The sequence below is a fragment of the Vollenhovia emeryi genome, unplaced genomic scaffold (assembly GCF_000949405.1).
Source record: "Vollenhovia emeryi isolate VEMERY1.0 unplaced genomic scaffold, V.emery_V1.0 DF939247.1, whole genome shotgun sequence".
NCBI classification, from domain to species: Eukaryota; Metazoa; Arthropoda; class Insecta; order Hymenoptera; family Formicidae; genus Vollenhovia; species Vollenhovia emeryi.
The window spans coordinates 53,905-78,052 of NW_011967119.1; the positions used below are offsets into that span (position 1 = coordinate 53,905).

The following is a 24,148-nucleotide window of genomic DNA, read 5'->3' on the forward strand; positions in this document are numbered from 1 at the left end:
TTCTACTACTTATTAAAATTAAAAAATGTATTATAGTAAAAATTTTACGATATACTCACGTTGTAGTAAAAATATCGTCATTATGATTTATTACTACTTGACCAACATAATTGGCCATAAACATATAAACCAAATGAGCCAGAAGGAGTATAATAGTTGAAAACAATTCTGTAATGTCATGTCTCATATACGGTTGAAGAAGCTGCAATATTGCATAATAACCAAACGATGTGTTATCATAACTTTTCACAATAATCATTTGAAAAGTTCTCGCAATGGAATAGAGAAAACTGCTCATATCTTTTTACAATTATGTTAATTTTTCTACGCAATCTCTCTTTACATCAATGCACTGAGTTATCTTGCAACAAGACATTGTTCTGGTGATATTTGGTGCATTGCAACTACGATGTCTCAGTTGCTCTCTTGAGTTGACTGACATTAACTTGGCCAAATAAACTTTTCCCTCCAAGGTTTTTCACACGAAGAAATCCATAGGTATTATATCGAGTAATCGGGGTGGTCAAAGAACAATGTCTAGCTGCAATCAGAGCATTCAATGCTAGATGTAATGCTTGTATTGCTGCAAGAGGCCAGCATTTTGAATAATATATCTTCATTACGTAAATAGATGATAACATGAATAAGTAAAATTAAGAAAGCAAAATAATGGAAAAACAAAAATGGTTTCTTTCTTTCTTTACGACTGTTTCCAAAATAAAGCAGAAAATCTTCAAAGGACTTTTTTATCGGTCCTCTCACACACTCCTGAAGTTTTGACGTTGAAATGGAAACACTCTGTATACCGTTTTAACCGAATCACCCGTAGAGAGTAGATAGAGCGGAGTGAATTGAATATAAAAATTATGTACAATTTTGCAATATTCGTAATAGTTTTTGAGTAATAAACAAAAACATCTGGACGAATGAACACACGGAAAGTAGTAGGCCGGATTTAACTACGCTTTACGTAATTTGGTTCAAATGAAACAGCCTTATGTATATGATGTTTATGTGCAAGTGCTATATGTACTTCATTTCAAGAAATTTTCAAATGATCTATGCAATATGCAACTGTACATATGTAAAATTTACTCGAGTAAAGTACTTTACGTGAGTAAAGTGTCATTGAGTACTTGTACTTACGCGATATAAATTAAGGCTTATGGAAGCAACACCGCTGATAATTAAAACAGAATATGATATCGCAAAAGCTGACAAAATTAGATCAACGAATCTTAAAAAAAAAGGAAAGAAAGATCTCATATCGATGGAAGATAAGTATACAATATCTAATTAGTACTTGAAATAAGTACAATATTATATTAACTGAGATATAGCATTAAAATAATTCAAAAGTACTATGAAAGATATTGTTACGATAGAAATTATTTTATTATAAAATTTGTAATAACCACGTTTTGGAAAAAAAACTAATTTGCATACTGTAGTGAATGTGCTATTTATTTTTTCATGTAATTTGTTCAGTTTTCGATAAAGACAGTAAATCTCAGACCACCGTTTACTTTTATTTTGTTATTAATAAATAATTTAGTGAACAAATCTGCAATCTAATAATCATTGTAAGCAATGTTTGACTATACATATATTGATATATCAAAGCAAATATCATCAGCTACATTTTTGACCGTCTTCTTCTATTGTTATGAATTCAATCTGATACGCACTTTAGAGCTCTCTTGTGCAAATTTACGGCGTGTATTATTCTGTTGCAGATTATGCGTTCTATTCGAGGATTAGAATGTTGCAGCATATTCTCGTTTAACACATGTTCCATACGATAGCTAAAAACGTCTCTTTAATCAATTAAACGATCAATAATTTCATAGATTAATCATAATCAGATTTTCTCACCAAACAATCTTCATTAAACTACAAGCATGTTGTGCATAAGCCATAATCATTGTTCCGGTAGCAGCCATTGTTAAGCCTCCTGCGGAAACCGTAACAACTTCATGTAATATTATAAGAACGGAATACTTTTCGCGATCGATAAAATATTCCGTTGTAACATGGGCGTCATGCGGTCGAGATACATTCAATGGCACAACAATATCGAGTATAATTGGCAAGAATTCCACAAAGATAAAGCCGATCAAACAGGTACAAGTAAATACTGTGGAATGTTGAAATAAAATAATGCTTTAAATAAGGTTTTCTAAATAAATCTCAAGAGAACTAAACAGAATTCCAAAATATATCTTCTTCTCTTACGCATAATAATTCCCGTAAAAACATGCATGAAATAAGCGTATTTTTCGATTATTTCGATTTCCTTCTTGTCATTTAAAGCATTCCAGTCATTTTGTATTTCAATCATGAATAATTTAACCTATAATTGCGATACTTGAGATCTTAATAACAATATACATATATAATTATATTATATGTATGTATATATTATTTAACAATATTAACTTTTCTTGCATTCTATATCATGATGATGTGCAAAAAAAGTCATAAAAATCTATATTTTCGAATGCATCGTTATGAAAATATTCTCACAATTGTATTATTATAAATATATTGCTATAAATAGCAATGATAGAAAAATATCTGTGCTGTTGTACCAATTGTAGAGTCTTTGTGTATTTTTAACTACATGCATAATTAAGATAAAGATTCTAAATATTTATATCTACATACATATATGTTTCTTCAATAATAAACAAACTTATAAAACGGAATTATAATTAAAAATTTAGCGAGAAAATTAAATGAAAAAGGGTATAAAATACAACTCACACTTTTAGTATTAATATAATAAGCATTGTACTTCACAGTATAAATGAAAGAAGGCAAGAAATGAGAAAAAACTTTAAGAACCAGAGCCAGATTATACTTGGAAGTAACCAATGTACATAACTGCAAATAACAACAATTCTAAATTATTAACGATTCAAGTGTGTCAATTTTTTACCCGCCGCGTATTGTAATAAAAAGAATTAATGCACCTGAAAAAATAAAAAGGTTAAACACATAGTATAGATGAATATAACTCGAATTTTTATGCGCTTTGTTTTTGCCTGAGATGGCCACAATCCAAGAAAATTCAGCGCAAATTTATTGATCTTATAGTATCGTCTTCCAATAAAGTCCATTCTGTACTCTGGCAAAAATACGACTATATTCACACGAGACAGACTCTCCCTCTGTTCCTAGATACTTTAGAATCAATTACTTCTGTACAATTTCTTTTTTCATAAGTAGCAATATTAAAATAACTGATAATGACCATAATTGGACAATTTTCATGACGCGCGACGCCAGGTTGGCGCCTCATGGAAAAGACAAAACGTAAAGTAAATTGCCATACGATAATGTGTTCTCTTTAATATTTAAATTCGTAGATATGATGTTTGTTATTCTTTCGTTTAAAGTAGCGCAAGCGCAACTGTGGTTATATCCCTCAGTTTATTTCAATTCTTTATACAGGAAGCTTCCTAGCTCCTGCAATTCTTATCTTTCATTCAACAAGTCAGTAAGAGTTGATATAATAGTAATGTTTTAATATTATTTCTGTAACACAATCTAACATTATCTGCTTATAGGAAATTTAGAAACATTTATGATTATTAAAAGTGGGGATCGACTTTTTTTATTCTAATAGATTCTAATAGTTTCTAATAGAAAATTCATTTTTTTCTAATTTCTAATTTAAAGTCATAGACAAAATCTTATATATTATCCAATTTTACACAATATTGTATTTTACTATTATTCTTACAGCTAATTGAACAAATTCCATAATTAGGTTTAAATTGATCCATTTGAATATTATTATTACAAAAATAGATTTTAGCTAAATTTATTGTACATTTTAAGCAATAATTTTCTCTTTTCTCTAATCTTTATTCTAATAAAATATTCTGGCGATAGCAATAATATTGGATTTATTAAAATCATTAAGACAGATGTATATTATGGTAACTTAATATTGTCAGCCAATAAGCTTCCAAATGGTGGCATCAATTACAACATCCGCCATTGCCAAACAGATCTGCTAGTTGATCTTCGTGTTAAATTAATGCAAATCAGCTGCAACTTTCTTTATATAACAACGCACACTACGAACGTATAGAATAAATTACCATAACGTAAGACAGCGACAAGCTGGTAAGCTGCAACATAAAGTGTTCACCTCGCATCGTTGCTCAAAGTTATATCGGATTACCAGTATATTTGCACTACTTCGGATGATGGGATGAATATACTGCCGGAAGGTCTTGTTTTTCACGCTTTTCAGTATTACCAGTATTATATCTGCACGTACAACGACACAGTACATGTATTTTAACAAACCTACATCATTCTCCAAGCTTGTTATCTAATTAGTTAAGAGTGCAATATGAAATTTACAATAATTTGAGATGTATCGCCATACATTGCAGTTAACTCTATCTTTCTTATCATAGATATACCATCGGTATAAACAATATAAAATAAAATGTAAGACAAAATAAATTAATAACTATTATATATTAAACGTGTTTATATACTTTCTTCTAGTTGATAGTATTTATAGATATAATAAGTTTTTTAAAGATCTCTTTATTATGTCTCGGAATTTGGATTCTTTAAAATTAAAAATGTGTGCTGCTATACATATATGACTGACTTTATGATCGATATTTTGATATTACTTAATAGAAGAAATTACTGTGAAGTATGAGACCGACATACTGGTGATCTGAAACGAGAGACTTATTTTTCATATACGCGAGACAATACTATTATAATATTACAACAAATTAAAATGATTAATTACTGTTGCAAAACCTTCCAACGATGGGACAAATATACCACCCACGGACATAGCGGTACCTTTGATGGTTTGTTGCATCATAAATAATAGTAATTTTTGTGTATGCAGTGGAGCATCATACCATTGTGATACATATCTACAAACACAATATAATTAGTATTGCGTTTATATAGTTTGACATAAGTATTTACATAGTTATTACTAATAACAATATACATATAATTAAAATACATTATTGTGAGATTTAAAAAATTATATCTTTCACATGTTACATTTTATCGTTTTAAATCGCAAAATAAAATCTCTGGTAAACGATTACGTACACGCTTTTTAATTTCTTCAATATTATTTTGTATGTAATATAAATAATATACAAAATTTCACGTTATTATGTGGATGCATTAAAACTTTATGCGTCTATTTAACTATAATAATCTATGAAAATTGATCTTACAAATTATTTTACAAAATATACCCACGTTTTGTGAAATACATCTGTGCTCTGATCTATTAATTTCTGGCTAGTGTAGTTGCCAAAAAATATATAATAAATATGACCGAGGACGAGTAACACGGCTGTAATGCATTCTTGTAAATTGTCTAGATATTGTGTAGCTAAAAAGAGCTATGTAAGAGATAAAATATGTTTTATAATTTTATTCTGATTAATCGTATATACAGTACAAAATACAGTAACAAACTTACACGCAGTAAATTAGCAGTCAAAGAAGTAACTCCCAAGCAAAGTAAGAAAAAATATGAAATAACAAAGCCGGATCTTAAAAACTCGATAAATCTTGAATAAAACAAATACTTTGACAATAAATTGTACTGATTTCATTCATACTAAATATAATTGATAAAATAATACATTGATTATTTACTATAAAATATTAACTTTTAAATATAATTTATATTTTTCGCTCATTATTACTTGAAATAAATGTTAAATAAAATGAGATATATTAATCGATCAAATAGTAATTTACCACAAAAATTAATACTCATTAAAGAATGTCATAAAACAAACATAGTTTTCGAGAGATACCAACTGTGTCGCTCTCCTATGAATATGAACGGCGTTTATTATTTTTCTACAATACGAACAACATTTTTGTGATGTCATCATGTCTAATACTTCGTCAAATGCATGTTCTATTCTGTAACTAAAATAATTAGATGTGCAACAAACTAATTTCTCTCATTATGCATAAAATACATTATTTTTATTCACATGATATAAATTATATCATAAAGTGTAGTATTGATGAATACTCATAAATGAAACCTTTTTGAAACATTTTTACTTCCTTGTTTTATCTCTTTTATTTCCAATTTTCAATATTTTCAATACTATTGTATATAAAAAATAATTTTCTTGTGAAAAAAGTACAATGTAATTTAAAATTTACCTAGCGACTTCAAACATCCCTACGGCATGTCGCACATACGCTGTAATTAAAGATTCCGTAGAAATCACAGTGGTGAATCCTATAAGAGCTATTATATCGATATGCAATAAAATCGGAAGATAATATTCCTGTTCATCGGCAAAGTATTCTGCAGCTAGTGGTATGTTATGCAACCGTGATTCGTTTCGCGGTGCTACGATATCGAGGAAATTTGGTATAAATTGAATCAACAAATAAAAAAACAAACCGGAGTACACAGCCACTGAAAGTATATAAAATATAAATATATTGTAAATAAAATCCATATATTTCTTGTATTATAAAATTTTAAATGTTTTAATAAAATAAATTAATCCATTAAAAGTATTTCAGATTAATGCAAAATATACTAAAGAACATTTGTCTTACGTGTAAAGAACAATGCATATAATCGTCCAAAATCAGAATGTTTTTTTATAATTTCAAGCTCAGCATTAGTTTCCAGCAAATTCCAATCGCTTATAACACTCTCCATGAGATATTCTACCTGTAGATTTTCTAGACTTTTTAAGCTAACCCAAGTTAACCCAAAATATTATATAAAGCGCTAGCAACGCAATGTTGATAGAAGATATATTATAAAAATTTCATATTGTCTTATATTAATAAATCTCATAACTGCTGTTGACTTACTGTTTCACTACCGAAGCAAAAAGAAGCATACTTTAAGACAAACACCATACAAGGTACTGCAAATGACAGAACCTTCAGTAGAAGATCCAGACTGTACTCAGTTGTGAGAAATTTCATAAACTAAAAATAATAATTATTTGCTTGCCAAAGTTGAACAAATTTATTGTTAAATCTTAGCACATAGATTCAAAAATGTCTTGAGAAAATAATAAAAATGTTAATAAAAATATATATTGGCTTGTAGTACACACAAGGTGTTACATCACATAAAAATGTTTGTACTATACATATTTGTATTAAATATATTTATTTACTTGAATAATGATAGAAGATGAGAGAACAACAGAAGAAATAACCCATTGAACTTTTTTCATTTTCAGATCTTGATATGGCCACAAACCGACTGAAGTCAAAAGAACACGATGTATGTTATAATAGCGATGTATGTTACTTACAAGATCCATATTCGTTCAATAGGTAAGAACGTTTATTTACTTGCCACTCGAATTCTTATGATCATTCCTATCGTGTTTTATTAAGTCTTTGAACTTTTTCAATTTTTACAATTGATATCGAATTGCAGTTGTTGTTCAAAATTATAACGCTATTAAAAAAGGTATAGCGTCTTTTTTTCCTTTTTTTTACTAAATTTCCTCAATAGAATAATAACTCCGTTGTTATATGTATAGGCAGAGAGAAGTTCTGTTTAAAGACAGAGAGAGAGAGAGAGAGAAGCAAAGATGCAATTATTTAAATTACTTAAATTACGCAATATATGGTCTAAGGCGAAAAATAAAGCGATATTTTCTTCCCCACTGAACTAACGCACGCGCAGTAACGAGTGGAACATCTATGCTACTCAAACACGATACATTCGCATTTAATTCGTCTTGAGAATAACATCTTTTCTTATAGCTCGAGTTAGTTCTAACACCTGACATCAATAACAAAGTCATTGATGAGAATATAAAATACATAAGGTAAAATGCGATTTACTTAGTACTTGAAAGAAGTGGCATATAATAATACTAGCATGTACTTGTTTTAATCACACACTAACAATTAAATTTAATTTTTATGTGTGGTTGTCATTTTTAAAACAATTTTTTGTAAACAATTTGTAAGAATGATATTAAAATAAGAAATAGAAAATAAGAACAGATTACATAATATACAGGAACTGAGTTACAGAAATAATTTTATTTCAGATAAATAAATATAACTGCAAAATTTTTATCTTATTAAAAGTATATTATAAATCAATAATTTCATAATATCATATAAATATTTATGTATCTCTATCAATGAATATCTCTGAAACTATAAAAATAATCATACTATCACAACTATGCAAACATATACTAATTCAAAGATATTTTAATACATTTCAATTATCTTCCTTACATATGTGTACACACAAACGTTTCATTTTGTTGTGCTTTGTATGACATTTTTGTCTCATACATGTCTTACGATAATTACGGCGAAAATAAAAAGTCAATAAATATAAAAAAGAAAATAGAAAACAGTTACTGTAGTGTACCCTTCTATATATGTATATTGTCTATTTTCACTATTGTTTTCATGTTGATAATTAATACGTTATTATATTAACTATATGTATATATCTTTCTTTATGTACGTCTTATTAAATGTTCTTTATGTATAAGTGTACATATACATATATTTAAGTTCCATTTGTATTACCTGCGTAATCGTGTGAAACATAAGAAAAATGACGATGCAGAAGATCGTTTGAATCAGCTTCCATTTCATAAATCCGATATAGCCATAAGTAAAACGGCAACAAAAATATCCGATTTAATTTACAACATCGATTCCAAAGCAAGATTGTATCTGCTTACAATTAGATACATTTATACTAAAATGTTTCAATGTTTCCCTAAGGATTAATTTTGATTTTAATTTTTGAACACACACACATACCTACCCACACACACGCGCGCGCACACACACGCACACGCACAACTTTTGCCTACTATCCTATTACTTTCTAAATAATTAAAATAAAATAAAAAAATTACTTTCTAAATAATAATACATTATTTACTAGTCTTGTTTCGTCGAACGTATCAATATTATAAAATAATACCAATAGAGTGAAAAATGTAATGATAATACAATAAGTAACACAATAAGATTACGTTTACGTGATATTAAAAATAACTTAGTTTTTACCTTAAGATTGTATAAATCGTTATTTTTTAAAAAAGAGTTAACCATCGCAAATTATTTGAGTTTGCTTAGAGTGTCTTATATTTTATGGATAAGCGTCTATATTTTGTTATTATATTTCAACTTGAGGAGAGCGTGATCGTACGCAATTTCTTTGTTAATGTTTATGTGACGTCAACTGTCATCCGATATATTTCTAAATTCTTTTTCGGTATTTTACTTAGTTTTTACTAAAATTGTTAAAGTGTTACCCACAAAAATAATAATGGGAAAAAGATTATTGAATTTACATTCATGCAATAAGTTTTAAACTGAATATAATACTATTTTTATATTACATTCTAGTGTTTAAAAGATTATTTAATATAAATTTAAATTACTCAATGTAATTGTAATATTGAGCTATAGAATTAAAAGACATTACGAGAGTGCAAATTATTATTTATTAATAGTATTCAATATAGATAAAGAACAAAATTCTATCGAGCAACATATAAACTATTATAAATTTCCAGCTTGATCCTTGATTTGCATAAAATGTGTTAAAAGTAGCTATTATCTTCGAATAGAAATAACTATACCACTCACTATGTTTCCATTCGTTTTACAAATTTCATTGCTGCACAGAATAAAGTACTGTGAAGTAAGATAACGACATGCTTGCAAGCTGAAAAAATTAATTTATTATTTTGAGAAAAATATGAAGTAAGATTTCTTGTCATATCCATGTCACAAGTTACCGAAGTAAATTGTTCCAGTGACACATAATACACGTTACCCATAACCAATTTGCAAGATTTCATGCTTCTTTGCATAATGAACAATAATAATTTTTGCATTTGCACAGGCGCCGTGTACCACTGTGTTTCATATCTAAAAATTTTCATAATATTCAATGTACTTCCCTGTTCTAGAAAAAAAGCTATTCAACTCATTGCGCGTTTAAGTATAATTGATGGAAATATCCTTATTAATTTTAAATATTTATTAACTTCAGCAATTCTTTATATTTGCCAACAACATAATTAATAGTATTTGTAATAAAGTTTTGATATATTGTATAAATGATTTTAACCGTAAAAGTATTAAATTATTACATTTTATATAAAATAATTCTATTCCGATATAATAAATCTACATATGTATGACATTAAATGGACATAATAACTTGAATCATTAATTCATCGACGATACTCACGCTTTTTTAAAAATTTCTGTACTACTATCTATAACCTTGTGTCCCATATAATTCCAGATAAACAAATAATAAAAATGACCGATTACAAAAACCGCAAATGGTGCAACATCTTTTTTTTTATTTGTTAGAATGGCAACTTGAGAAAGCTGAAACATATCAAAAGAATTTATACTAATATTCTCTATGTGCAGATGCTACTTCGATTAAAATAAATAGATACACTGGAAGTATTATATTTTTATTAACATACTCGTATATAAACATACGACTAATGGTGCGCAAATCAATTTCTTTTACTTACACAAAATAAATTTATACTCAAAGAAGCTACGCCCAGAACACTTAGAAAGAAGTAGGATAACGCAAATGTAGATGTTAAATATTCAAAAAACCTTTAAAAAAATAAAAACTTTTATCATTAAAATACTTTTTAACAGATATTTGCAAAACTTTATAACATAATACAAGAGTACATTAAAATCGCAACAAATTAATAAAACTAGGGAAGATAAAGACATCTGCAACAATGAATAACAAAAAAATGTGTAAATAAATAAATAAAGATAGGTTCTTTCTTTAATTAATAAAATCCTTATTTAATAAAAATTAATAAATTTAATTTAAAGACTTGTTTTAAAATAGTTACATAAGAGACAATTATGAAGAAATTAAAACAATGTTAATGTAATTTATTATGGTTAATAAAAGTAGTAGAATACTAACTCGAAAGTTCTCTGATGAATTTCTATAGCATCAATTAATTTGACGCGAATTGTATTTTCCTTATTTAATGTTAATAATATGCTTTTATTTAATGCACACATTATTCGGTAACTGTAATAAATGCAAAGTAGGTATACAGGGTGAGTCTTTCCATATCCGACAAAATTTTTGAGACGGTAGAACGGATCGAGATGAATGGAAAAGTCCTGTACCATTTTGCAATTTTCGTAATAGTTAACGAGTAATTAATTATTAAAAATCGTTGTCTTAGGCCGGCCTACCGCCCAATTCGAGCGCGTGGCGAGATGTGCGCATAGCAATATCGATCGCCGGGCGGTCACATCTTGCCACGCGCTCGAATTGGGCGGTAAGCCGGCCCAAGACAACGATTTTTAATAATTAATTACTTGTTAACTGTTACGAAAATTGCAAAATGGTACAGGACTTTTCCGTTCATCTCGATCCGTTCTATCTTCTCAAAAATTTTGTCGGATATGGAAAGACTCACCCTGTAGATAATAATCATGTATAGTCAAGAATTATACGTGTATGTATGTAATTTTATCTACAAATATAACGATTCTCTTCTTATTCGCTTAAGTCTTCATTATACATACATTATACATACAATATATCTTACCTAACTATTTCAAACATGCCGCAAACATGATAAATATATGCAAAAAACAATGTCTCTGTAGCTAGAATTGTTACAACTCCGATAGTAATCGTTGCAATTGTATGCAATAATATGGGATAATAGTATTTTTGTTCATCAAGAAAATATTCTACAAAGAATGGAAGATTTGGTATATGTGATTTGTTTAATGCTGCAACGTCAAAAATATCTGGCATTGAAATGTAAATAAGAAGAAGTATACTGGGATAAGTTAGGCCTGAAACCATAAAATTTCTTAAGACTAGCCTATAAGAAATTACAAACAAAAGTCATTCGTAGACAAAATAGATTTGTTTGTAATTATACAAAATAAATCTATATTGTATAATTTATACTTTTTATTCGATATCCTACCCACAACTGCATACATGTAGTTTCTTGCGGTTTTGGCATATTTCCGTATTATTTCGACTTCTCCTTCGTTTTGTAACCCATTCCAATCAATTTGAATATGTTCCATTAATTCTTTAATCTGCTTCATGCGTTAAGTTTATTGACAAGAAACTCAGATAATGAATCGTCGAAACAATTTCATGCAAAACCTTACCTTTTGAGATAGTATATAAAAAGTACTATATTTTAAAAGAAAAGCTATGAAAGGAATAGCAAATGACAAATCAGTTAACACTAACTCGAGATTGTATTCCATTGTAAATATTTTCAACAACTGAAATCATAAATTGTATACATATCGTCAAGCTAGCAAAACGGTTTCTTCTTTTATCAGTCCAGAATACAAAGTGCATGTTTGTTTGCATAAAAATTATAAAGAATTACTTGTATGTATATGTATATGTATAACATAATTCTTTAAATTTTTTATTTTATTAAGCTTTAAAATATAAAATACTATTTATAAGTATTAGTAATATTTTTATCATAATTTAAAAAAATATATTTTTATTTGACATTATTGAGACTAGATTGCAATATTCGTGTATATTTGCAATAATAAACTATTTTTATTTGCTTATTATGTTGAAGTTAAAAGTCAACAAACATAGGTTGTAACTTACACACACACACACACACACACACAAAGTTTAATATTCAAAGAATTAATATATATATATAATCTTGTATGTTTCAATAAAATAATTCTATAAATTTAATATCTTTTAAAACTAATCTAAAAATTATTTATTATATACTTTTAAAAATAGCTAATAGCATTTTTATATTGCAGGCGGTATTCAAAATTTTCCATAATTAACACTTTGCATGAGTGCTATTGCCATAATATTACATAGTTGAAAAATGATAAAATAAAGTAAATAAATTACAAAGCCGTCTAAAAGTAACGTATTATTTATACAATATAGAACGAAAATAGTCTAAGGGCTCAGATAATAATCAATAAAATAGAAAGAAAAAACAATATAGAGAATACGTTTTATGTAAATTATAGTCTAATAAAACATTGAATATTAATACTCCTTCATTAACTAAGTGTTTTAGTACACGTGTTTTGTAAGTTATACCTGAGCAATTATTGAAAATAGAATCGTAAAGATACAGAAAATTGCGTAAATTTGCTTAAAGTATGAGTCACCATATGGCCATAGACCAAGTGACAGTAGACAGATTCGATATAGTTTATAGTAGTGATATCCAAGAAATTCCATTCCTCTTTGATAAGTTCGCGTGCGCGTGTTCGAAGTACTTTAGTGTCTTTCACTTCAGTAGCATTCAACAATGCTCTTTATTAGATACTATTTTTCCTTTTGCGAGAACTTTGTTCTATAGTTCCACATATTATCCAATATCACAAATTCCAGTTTAATGTAGCTATATAAGGCGAGAAAAATAACGGCAAAATAAAGGCAATTCGCAGCATGAGAAAAAACGATGCTAGCAATTATGTAAATTATGCTTTTATTCTATATGTCATTCTATAGACTTTTATCAAAGTGTTTCTTGAGGCTATTCTTTATTTGTTCCCCATACAAGCGCAGTTACAGTTTACATTTCACTTACGATTAGTCTGTTAGTATTATAGTATTGTATTTTTCGTGCATTAGGTACGTAATAATTTTACCCATAAGATACACTCAAAGATAGAGCTTTATACTAACACATTATATTTTAGATATTAATATATTAATAAATAAAATATATTATTGCAATAAAATATATTATATTAATTTATAAAAACATACATTATAAATATGTGAAATTGTGATTTATACAACTTTGACATGTTATAGAAATAGAAGTTAAGTAACGAAGAAATGAAGTAATTGCAAAGAACAACACATTTATATTATTTGGCATGTAGAAGACACACAATATTTTGTGACACCTTATAATCTTCTGAAATTACAAAGCTGTATAGGTATAAAATTTTTCAGATGGTATTATACATTACTGTTAATTAAAAAATTTCCTTTTTTATATAATATTAATTTTTATATAATATCAACTGTAAGCAATTGTCGTTTACATCATCGTATTGAATAAAGTACCATAAAGTAAGACACGGATGTGCTCATAGCCTAAAACAAGAAGAAAATCCGCAAAGAAGGTAACATATATGTTGAAAATAATGTCATAATTTAAAAAACAAAACGTAGTATTACCGTGGCAAAACCTTCCAATGACGCAATATAGATACCACCTACGAGTAACATACAAGTTTTCAAACTTCTTTGCATTATAAATAATATCAATTTCTGCGCGTGCAACGGCATCATATGCCACTTAGAATTATATCTAAAAATATAATAATGACACATCACTATTAATTATTGTTATATAATAGTTATACATACATATATGTGTGTGTGTGCGTGTGCGTGTGTATATATACAGGGTGTCCCATACTTTTCTATGAATATTATTTTGGGGAGGTAGAACGGATTGAAATGGACAAAAAAGTTCTATACCGTATTGCAATTTTGCAATAATATTATATTTTAGATATTAAATATTAAAGTCGGGCAAATAAGAGCGCGCCCAGCCTCTCGAGTCATAGCACGGCCGACTGTATTTAGTATTGGTTGGCGGCAAGCGGCGACGCCACGCTATCCCCTTGCCACGCGCCGCCAGTCAATGCTAGATAAATTGGGCCGTGCTATGACTCCAACGGCTTGCGCACTTCCCCCGTGCCGTCTCGGCGCGCTCTTATTTGTCCGACTTTAATATTCAATATAGAACTTATTATTGCAAATATTGCAATACGGTATGGGACTTTCTTGTTTATTTCAATCCGTTCTACCTTCCCAAGGTAGTATTTATAAAAAGTACGGAACACCTTATATACATATACAGGGTGTCATGCGATGTTCAAATCAATTGGAACATTTAGATAGAGTGAGGCAAACGGAATCGAAAAGTCCTATATCATTTTGCAAAATTCTCAATAGTTTTCGAGTAATAAATCAAAACGCCTGGGCGAATGAGCGCACGAGCAGTAGGTCGGACTCGACAGAGACACTTAATGGCTTCTTTGTTTAGTCTCGCAGCGGTGAGAGGCGAGCGGAAAACTTCATCTAAAGCTCGCCGCTCGCTGGGCGACAACTTTTTTCGGCGCGTCGCCCCACCTCCCACTATCGGACGCCCACCGTTGCTACGAGATTAAACACATAAAACATGCCTCCCGAGTCCGGCCTACTGTTTCTCGCGCGCTCATTCGTCCAAACATTTTTATTTATTACTCAAAAACTATTGAGAACTTTTCAAAATGATACAGGACTTTTTGATTCAGTTTGCCTCGCTCTATCTAAATTTTCCGACGGATTCGATCATCACATGACATCCTGTATACAATAAAATTATTATGCAAAATATATTAACACGATAATTAATACAATATTTATTAAAAATTGTAAAATTAAAATTTTAATACACATTACAACTTTTTAAAATAAATTTCATATTAATTATTATAATTATACAACTATTAATTAATAATTATTATAACTATGCAACAATATAAGTATATTTTTATTTTATACATACAGAAATCAAATAAAGCAAATGTTATTAAATAAAAAGAGCTTACATTTTACATGCTTACAAATCTGCAAATAATCATGTTATGCATTGTGTTTATGTTAAGGAAAGTTTCGCATATGAGATAGTTATGACAGCACGACTAATTTTTGTTATAATAAAAATAACATTAATAACATTATAATTTATAATAAAAACTTTTGTGCATAGCACTGTATGAACGTAATTAGCATTCTTGTGCATAGTGCAAAAAACTATAAAATGATAAATATTTAAAATTACGTGTTCATAAGTATCGATCTTTTACAACTTACATCTTTGGTAAAAAATCATTGCTACGATTCAATACTTTTTGTCCCGAATAATTGACAAAAAAGAAATAAAATAAATGAATAAATACGTTTGTTACAGGAAACAGATTTTCAATAATTCCCTTTGTATTCACAGCCTAAAAAATTTTTCAAATCTCAATTCTCTGCAGTGGAAAAAAACGCTTTACCAAATATATTTATATCAATACCCGAGAAATACAATTTTTAATATGTATATGTTTTTACATTATTTATTCCATTGATCGAAATTATCAATTCCACAACATCTTACTCACACGAAACAGACTAACAGTTAAAGATGCTATGCCAAGTAAAAGTAAGAAAAAATACATTACTACAAAAGTATCCTTCATAAATTCGAAAAACCTTTAACAATAAGAAAAAAGTGTTACGCATGGATCACTCAAAGATGTTACGTGATTATCGTCGAATAGTCGAGTATATCGCACAAATCCACGAGAAAATTACCACATAAGCTTAAGTTTGAAAAAAATATAAATAATATTTAAATCCTTAATAATGTGATGAGAAACTACCGACTCGATAGCTCGTCTGTGAATGTCGACGGCACTAATTATTCTGGTGCAAGTTACGCAACGTTTTCCAGAAATTAAAGTTTCTCTTTTATAATTGTCCAGAACATGTTCAATACGATAGCTGAAAGAATATACATATATAAAACTTATAAATGTTGAGCACATTTTTACATCGATATTAATACATTCAAATACCAAGGTTTAGCCCGGTCAAAATTGACATCTTCACTAATAAATTGATATATTATTTGTTACAAATTTCTAAGTTTTGAAATTAAAAATGCACCTTGTTATTTAATTTAGACATTTATTTCTGTGGCAAAATTAATGAAAAAGTAAAATGTTATTCATTATTTAATTATACAGGGTGGCCCGTTTTAAGTGACGCATTGACTTTTCTCGAAAACCAAGGTCTTGTATCAAACAATGTTTCAAACAAAAGTTGTTTTATTCGAAGGGGAACATAAGATGGTACCAATGGATTGACCTTGGATGAACGTGCCAAGGTCATATGAAGGTCAACTTTGTTCTTTTAAATGGAACCCCCTATTTTTCGTTAGACATTTTTGTAGCTTATCTCGAGAACTTTCCAAAATACTATAATAAAGTATTTTTTCATTAAGTACTTTTCAAGTTATAAGGCTTGAGAGATCGATGGTTAATCCAGCCAAAATAAAGATAAGATCGGTAACTCGAGGAGTATTTCTCGTATATTTTATTTATCAACCACCGATAAATAAATATAATATACGGGGCCACCCTGTATATTTATATTTTACAGTTGCAATGAAAGAAGTGAGATATATTTCAAATATATAGAATCTCTACATTAATTTATCATATTTTAGTTTACCTAGCTATTTCAAACAGTCCGCATGCATGCTGTATGAATGCTACGTATATAGATGTAGTAGACATCAATGTAATTTGAATCATAAAAATACATCCAACTAAATGTAGAAGAATGGGATAAAAATATTCATTGCTGTCAACAAAATATTCCGTTACAATTAACGGTTGAAGTAAACGAGACTGATTAAGCGGCGCCACAAAATCAAGGAGATTTGGTATAAAGTGCACGCTAGCGAAGAATATCGGAAAGCTATAGCTCATTACTGTAATTATTAATACAAGATTAATATTGATTGTTGCATGAAGATTAAGTTAAAAACTTGAACATAAATACGAAGCTAGCAAGACAGTGATGCAAACTCTGAGCGGCTGGTACCATTGGGTGCTACACTAGCTACACCGTCAGTTACACCGCTTACACCACGATGCCCACGAACACAAACGCAAGCCATGTCCGTAGCGTACACTGTGGTGTAAGCGGTGTAGCTGACAGTGTAGCTAGTGTAGCACCCGTTGGTACCAGCCGCTCAGAGTTTGCGTTAATGCTGAGAAATATCTTCTTTAATTTTAATTAATAAATTAAAATAGTTAATTTTTCTGAGACAATTAATTTTATATTTAAAAAATTAAAATGCAATAAAAACAAAAAATCATAATATAATGAGCACAATACACATAATGCACAATGCACACACATTTTGAAAATTTAGTTTTTTTAAGTATAAGTGTATAATATTATTTATACAATGTTAATGTATTACACACATTTGTGATATAGCATAATAAAGTATCACCAATCTTACATGCAAATAGCTGTGCATAAAATGCTCCTACATAAGTATGTTTCTTAATTATTTCATATTCCATTTTATTTTTCAATGTATTCCAATCGTACTTTATCATCTCCATCATCTTCTTCATCTATAATTGCGCACAATGTACGTTACTTTTATGTCTATAATGATGCTCAGTTTTTAAATTATTACAATGTTTATTTTAAGTATTAATGTCAAATCCTGTTATAATTAAATACTTTAATTATGTTGATTTATAACAACTTTACTATTTCTTAACAGTTGTCCAGAAAAAATTATTTACAGTAAATTAAAAAGTTTTATTGCACTCTTTCTAGTGCATACGTTTATATCGTATGAAATGTAATTACTGGGTTAACTTACCGATTTGATTTTCACGCAATATGTGACATATTTCAAGACGACAATGAAACAAGGAATCAAACATGATAAAATTTCAAGAAGAAGATCCAAATTGTATTCATGTGTGACAAATGCAAATGACTGCAAGTCACGCGATAAAATATAATCTTACATTACAAGCGAAAGAAAGCAAAATAAAAATATAATATAGTTGATAGTTGTAATTATCCTTATTTGTCAATAATAAAATTGGATAATACCTGTATTAGTATGCAAGATACAGTATAAAGGAAGCAACACATTCTTTGAATTTGGAGATGCCATGCGTTTTGGTATGGCCATAACCCGATAGTTGATAACATCACTCGGTTAAGTGTATAATATCGACTACCATCGAAGTCCATTTCTGCGAGACAACTGACAGCGCATTTTCGACCGCAACCAAGAGGGAAAGAAAGATGATTATAGTCGTTTCATTATGCATGACGTTATTGCAGCGCGACAAAAAGATAGCAGAATTACTTATACAAGGGGTGAAATGGCTGTAATGATTAGAGTGGCGTATTACCATGAAATAATAGTAAATAATATAATTTTAGAAATTACTACTAGATTCGTTCTTCTTTTTTTTAAGACAATTCTTTCATATCCGTAGACACAAGAAAACATAACAAAAAATATATGATACTCTATTAGTTGATTACACTTTTTTGCAATTCTTTCCTTAGATTCGTATGGTAGCATAAATACTTTTATGCATGAATGCCTTATACCATTGGGTCTTTTGTTACAAAGTAATAATAATCTTAGTATTTTTAGTACTAATTCTTACATAAAAACAGTTGGTTTATTAATTAAAGAAATATTATTATAATATTACAATTTAAGACAGTAAAAATAATATGTTTGATTTCGTTGCTGCGATAGTTGCTATTAACAATTGTTGTTAGTAATTGATTTATTTATTCCGATTAAACAGGATAAGATTCTGTGTATCAAATACAACTTAACACATGATCAAAATTAATTAAACTAAATTCAGTAAACAGTGTGACGTACTGATGTCGTCGTTACCAACATCAGACATTTTTTATTCTTTCATCATTACGTTTAGAGTAAGTACAATATTGCAAAGCTAGACAATAAATCTAAATAATCTGAAAAATAGTTCTGTGTATTTCGATGCCTTTTTGTTGTAATACATTTTGTTCTAAAATTATTATTGAAATAAGATCCCCTGTCAATGAAATAAACCCATTGAATATATTGAACACGTACTACATACGTATCTCTGTTGATTTTTTAAATACAATACGTAGCAATTTTCACGCAAAGAAGTTATGTACGCAAACAATCTACAAACTCGTATTTTCGTGCCAATATTAATACAGATGCGATGACACAGATGTGACATATGACATCCGTTACGTTTCATTATTCTTTGGACTGCCAATTATCATAAATTAATCTTGCAAAAGCTGCATTTATCGCTACAAGTGTTTACCATGCAAATTATTCATGTGGTTCAAAATATTTACCAAAACACAAATGTTAGACACAAATTTAAAGAAATAAAAAGTAAAAGAAAACAATACTAAAAACAATTATGTATTAATTTAGTGAATCATTGTAATTTGACAAATTTTAAGTACAAATATAGTACAAAGTAAACAAAAATGTAAATTGGAATTATGCAGATAAAGAATAATGTATAGTATAGATATTTTATATCAAATTGTATAATTTGAGAATTATAAAGTTTATGCTACTAATTATTTTTCTAAAGAAATTTTTGTAATATGTATAATAAAAGTCGTGGAATAATCACAGTTATATATTTTTATTTTTGTAATTAAGTAACCTTCATCGGCTTGTTATCAGTAAAGTTATTCTTTAGATAATTTTGTGACGATTGCATTTCCTGCCGTAAATATATTGCATTATTATTTACGAACCGAGTACAAAACCATACAGTAAGACATTGTCATACTTATAAGCTGAAACAAGAAAGTTTTTTTCATATTGCTCCTTTGCCTTACGTTTCATTTAAAAAAATTGCTCCCTTAAAATTTTCTACATATATGTTTCCGACTTTTATGCAAGGTGTTATGTAATACTCGCCTCACCTCTTATTTGCGGATAGAGTGAACTAGACTAAGTCGAAAAGTCCTCTACCATTTTACAATTTTCGCAATAGTTAATGAGATGTTATTTATTAAAAATCGCTGTCTTAGCCCGGCCTACTACCCAATTCAAGCGCGCGACGAGATGCGGCCGTCCCGCGATTGGCGTTGCTAGGCGCGCGGAGAGTTTATTATACGTAGCCGTTGCCGTGTGTCTCCCCCGCGCGCCAAGCAACGCCAATCGCGGGACGGCTGCATCCTGCTGCGCGCTTGAATTGGGCGCTTGAATTGGGCGGTAGGCAGGGCTAAGACAGCGATTTTTAAAAATTAATAACTCGTTAACCATTGCAAAAATTGGAAAATGGTACAGGACTTTTCAACTCAGTCTAATCCGCTCTATCTGTAAATAACAAGTGAGGCGGGTATTACATACCACCCTGTATAATAATATTTTCACACTTAATGTATAATTAATTTAATTTACTATATAACAATATTTTTTATCTAAAAGGTTATACTATTTGTTCTTATAAGATAATTCAATAGAAGATAAATCTTATAAAAACAGGAGAAAAATTATTTAAAAATTCAAGTAGTTGACTCGTTAATAATATATGCGTGATATGATAAAATATACATAGGTGTATATTTTTATAATTGTAGACGTAATATTACCGTGGCCAAACCTTCTAATGATATGACAAATAAACCGCCGACCATTATTTTACTGCTCTTCGCGCTTTGCCGTAATGTCATGAGTAATAATTTCTGGGCATGTACCGGTGCTGTGTACCATTGCGTGCTATATCTATAATTTTAAAGACTTAAAATTATTTTTACTGCTATAATTCAGAAATCTTGCAATAGTTAAAATATTTCTTTGTAAAGTAAGAAAATTAACATGATATTTATCAAGATGCACTCACATTTGTTGAAAAAAATATTCGCTATGGTTAATTATATCCTGTCCGAAATGTCCCATAAATATACCATAGCACACATGAGCGTATACAAATAAACCGGATAAAATAGCTTCGAGTATATCGTGTACTGTGACTGCGTCAATAAACTGATATCAATAAATATAATATTGTCAGATAATTTATGACCTCTATACTTTGATGATGCTTGAAAAGTTACTCACGCGATACGAGTTAACACTGGCCGAAGCCACACCAACAACAAATAAGAAAAAGTAAGACATCGCAAAATTATGTTGCATAGTTTCGATGAATCTTAAAAAGTTACGGCAATAATGTACGTTACAAACATATAAAATGTACTATACAGGGTGTCCCAATTTAATGTCCCACCCCAAATAACTTCTCTATTTTTAATCACAGAAAAGAACGTTTTCGACAAAATGGCACCGTCTTATGTCCCCCTTCGAACCGAACAACTTTTGTCTGAAATGTTTTTTTCTGCGATTAAAAATAGAGAAGTTATCTGGGGTGAAACATTAAATTGGGACACCATGTATAACGATAATATGTAAATTAGATGTAACGAATACATATGATCTCATTACTTTTATAAAATGCTATTAAAAGCTTTCATTTTACGCTCAATGCAACGATTATAGCATTACAGAGTATGTCAAGTACTCACTTTAAACAATGTTGATGAGTGTTAAGAGCACTTAACAACTTAGTGCAAAGTTTACATTTAGTTTTTGAGGGTGTCGTTTTTGACATGTCTGTGTCAAACGCACATGTTAAGCGAAAACTGTAAATACAATTACGTCTTGATTGAGAGAACATGCAAATTGTAATCGATAAGAAAAATATTTAAAAATAAACTTGCTAATTGAATTGTCTCCGATCCATTTTTCACAAGATAGTGAAAAACATAACATAATGCTTAGTTGAGATTAAATGCTGCAAAAACTTAACATAAAATATCGCCTGTGTAAAGAATTTCATTGTTTCACCTGATAAGTTCGAACAATGCACAAGAATGCTGTATAAATATCATATACATGTTTTCCGTCGCCATAAGTATTGTCATACCCACAAAAGCAAGTATTATAAAGAAAACTGACACATGGTAAAAATATCTCTCTTGATCGACAAAGAGTTCTACTTGTATTGGAAATTTTCGTTGACGAGGTTCATCTAAAGGCGCTATAAAGTCAAGAACATCTGGTATAAATACAGTTGAAACAAACAAGAATGTCCCTGGGTAAACGATAACTGAAAATATTCAAATTTAAGAGATAATATTTACAATAATTGGTAGTATATTATTTGTATATATTTGTCTAAGCGCTAATTTGGTTTTAAACATTTCTGTCTTCTTTTTCTTTTAATTAATTTTTTTATTTACTTCTATACAAAGTCCAAATCCCACAAATATTATTCGAAAACCGTGTTTTCTTGAACTTACACGTAGTTGCGATTGCCCATAATTTTGTTTTATATGCATATTTTTTAATTATTTTCAGTTCGTCCATATTTTCTATCAATTTCCAATCGCATTGAATTTGATCAAACAGATTTTTCACCTATAATTACAAACAATGAGCTATTAAAATGTTAAATAGATATCCCATAAAGCCATCTCAAATCAACTTTTTAAAATTAATTACTTACATGATTAGAATTGAAGTACACCGTATTATATTTCAAGAGATAAACCACACAAAGAAAAGAAAATGAGGTGGCGTTAATAAACAATGTTGCACTATATTCGTGCGTAATAAATACTGCCAACTAAAAACAAAATTCTTAATTCTCTTTTATAATAACTCTTAACTACACTGGCTGGATACAAATGTATCTCATTGTACAATTATATGTATAAATATTTCTCACTTGGCACAAGCCATGTCTGTAAATGTTTAATTATTACACCAGATCAAACACTATTAACTTTTTAAATTTTATTTCAGTTAAAACTCTTAAAATTTAGGGTACAAAACTACTCCGCGGGTGTAGTCGTGTAGGCCAGATTTGGTCAATTGTAATTAAGGGTTAAATTCTTCTTTTAAATCAAGTGTATAGTTATCTTGTACATAGAAATAAAATCTTAATGTAAAGTATATAATTTATGTTTGTCTGTAAATTTACACCATACGTTGTAACTTATTTATATATTCTTGTATATGTATATGGGACGTTCCACGTCAGGAGGAACAAGCTTGTGAACAAAATTCATTAAGTCGAAATAAGATGTGCGAGAGCTTTTTGTTTTATGTGTAGTTTAAGAAAAAGCGTGGCCTTTTGAAAAAAACAAAACGGCCGGGCTAATATAGCAATTGGAGTGAAAACCTTGTTGGTAACATTTAATTCATTGATCAGGTCCAACATTTATTAGATTAGATTAGATTTAAACATAAAAACAAAAATTTTCAGTCCTATACGTATAGTATCTTCCAAAACGCACTAAACTTACACAATATCCTGTAATTTCCAGTAAAGAGTTTCAAAGGGACTTTCATAAAATTTTTAATACTCATTTTTTAATATTTTACCTCTTTCTTGGTAAATTTATAAAGCACATATTTAATCTCTAATAATAGAATCTTGT

General features: G+C 29.1%; 6 protein-coding genes and 1 long non-coding RNA gene across 18 annotated transcripts in view; 1 reads left to right on the forward strand and 6 right to left on the reverse strand.

Annotated features, from left to right (window-relative positions):
* The window catches only part of LOC105559964, a 6,563-nt gene extending 3,422 nt beyond the window's left edge, over positions 1-3,141 (reverse strand). Inside the window, exons 1-7 of one of the 3 annotated variants that reach the window (XM_012008651.1) lie at positions 2,976-3,141; positions 2,767-2,886; positions 2,236-2,353; positions 1,876-1,954; positions 1,689-1,805; positions 1,147-1,237; positions 60-202 (exon numbers count right to left, since the gene is read on the reverse strand). In XM_012008651.1, the coding sequence (XP_011864041.1) occupies positions 60-202; positions 1,147-1,237; positions 1,689-1,805; positions 1,876-1,954; positions 2,236-2,353; positions 2,767-2,886; positions 2,976-3,122 (815 nt within the window). In that variant the 5' untranslated portion in view covers positions 3,123-3,141. Of the gene's footprint in view, positions 1-59; positions 203-1,146; positions 1,238-1,688; positions 1,806-1,875; positions 2,138-2,235; positions 2,354-2,766; positions 2,887-2,975 lie in introns of all 3 variants that reach the window. The other 2 variants (XM_012008650.1, XM_012008649.1) reach the window with 2 other exon arrangements.
* Positions 1-24,148, reverse strand: part of LOC105559968 — a 427,615-nt gene that overhangs the window by 32,415 nt on the left and 371,052 nt on the right. The gene's annotated exons all lie outside the window — the stretch shown is intronic.
* LOC105559963 lies at positions 4,557-6,992 on the reverse strand. 2 transcript variants are annotated; one of them, XM_012008648.1, is made up of 8 exons: positions 6,871-6,992; positions 6,607-6,724; positions 6,199-6,460; positions 5,839-5,952; positions 5,492-5,582; positions 5,266-5,411; positions 4,790-4,922; positions 4,557-4,711 (listed from the first exon to the last, which is right to left on the reverse strand). In XM_012008648.1, exons 1-8 carry the CDS (start codon positions 6,985-6,987, stop codon positions 4,661-4,663), a joined length of 1,032 nt encoding a protein of 343 aa, XP_011864038.1. In that variant the 5' UTR covers positions 6,988-6,992; the 3' UTR covers positions 4,557-4,660. The 2 variants fall into 2 exon arrangements, with proteins under 2 accessions (XP_011864038.1, XP_011864037.1); XM_012008647.1 differs by having other exon boundaries at positions 6,607-6,720; positions 6,867-6,992.
* The window catches only part of LOC105559961, a 26,037-nt gene continuing 9,082 nt past the window's right edge, over positions 7,194-24,148 (forward strand). Inside the window, exon 1 of the long non-coding RNA XR_001008784.1 lies at positions 7,194-7,347. This is a non-coding gene — a long non-coding RNA (uncharacterized LOC105559961). The remainder of the gene's footprint in view (positions 7,348-24,148) is intronic.
* Positions 9,491-13,549, reverse strand: LOC105559960 (odorant receptor Or2-like). 4 transcript variants are annotated; one of them, XM_012008645.1, is made up of 9 exons: positions 13,148-13,549; positions 12,214-12,333; positions 12,021-12,138; positions 11,628-11,883; positions 10,988-11,098; positions 10,566-10,656; positions 10,265-10,410; positions 9,807-9,939; positions 9,491-9,733 (listed from the first exon to the last, which is right to left on the reverse strand). In XM_012008645.1, exons 1-9 carry the CDS (start codon positions 13,289-13,291, stop codon positions 9,680-9,682), a joined length of 1,173 nt encoding a protein of 390 aa, XP_011864035.1. In that variant the 5' UTR covers positions 13,292-13,549; the 3' UTR covers positions 9,491-9,679. The 4 variants fall into 4 exon arrangements, with proteins under 4 accessions (XP_011864035.1, XP_011864036.1, XP_011864034.1 ...); XM_012008646.1 differs by having other exon boundaries at positions 9,491-9,939; positions 11,628-11,775; XM_012008644.1 differs by having other exon boundaries at positions 9,491-9,939; positions 10,988-11,068.
* On the reverse strand, positions 16,175-18,238 carry LOC105559959. The gene is made up of 4 exons (XM_012008642.1): positions 18,144-18,238; positions 17,342-17,438; positions 16,493-16,609; positions 16,175-16,318 (listed from the first exon to the last, which is right to left on the reverse strand). Exons 1-4 carry the CDS (start codon positions 18,205-18,207, stop codon positions 16,204-16,206), a joined length of 393 nt encoding a protein of 130 aa, XP_011864032.1. The 5' UTR covers positions 18,208-18,238; the 3' UTR covers positions 16,175-16,203.
* LOC105559958 overlaps positions 20,333-24,148 on the reverse strand; it is a 5,476-nt gene continuing 1,660 nt past the window's right edge. The window contains exons 2-9 of one of the 3 annotated variants that reach the window (XM_012008640.1): positions 23,212-23,331; positions 23,006-23,123; positions 22,551-22,743; positions 22,229-22,345; positions 21,765-21,855; positions 21,547-21,689; positions 21,296-21,428; positions 20,333-20,494 (exon numbers count right to left, since the gene is read on the reverse strand). In XM_012008640.1, coding sequence (XP_011864030.1) covers positions 20,441-20,494; positions 21,296-21,428; positions 21,547-21,689; positions 21,765-21,855; positions 22,229-22,345; positions 22,551-22,743; positions 23,006-23,123; positions 23,212-23,331 — 969 coding nt within the window. In that variant the 3' untranslated portion in view covers positions 20,333-20,440. Of the gene's footprint in view, positions 20,495-21,295; positions 21,429-21,546; positions 21,690-21,764; positions 21,856-22,228; positions 22,346-22,550; positions 22,813-23,005; positions 23,124-23,211; positions 23,332-24,148 lie in introns of those variants that run through there. The other 2 variants (XM_012008639.1, XM_012008641.1) reach the window with 2 other exon arrangements.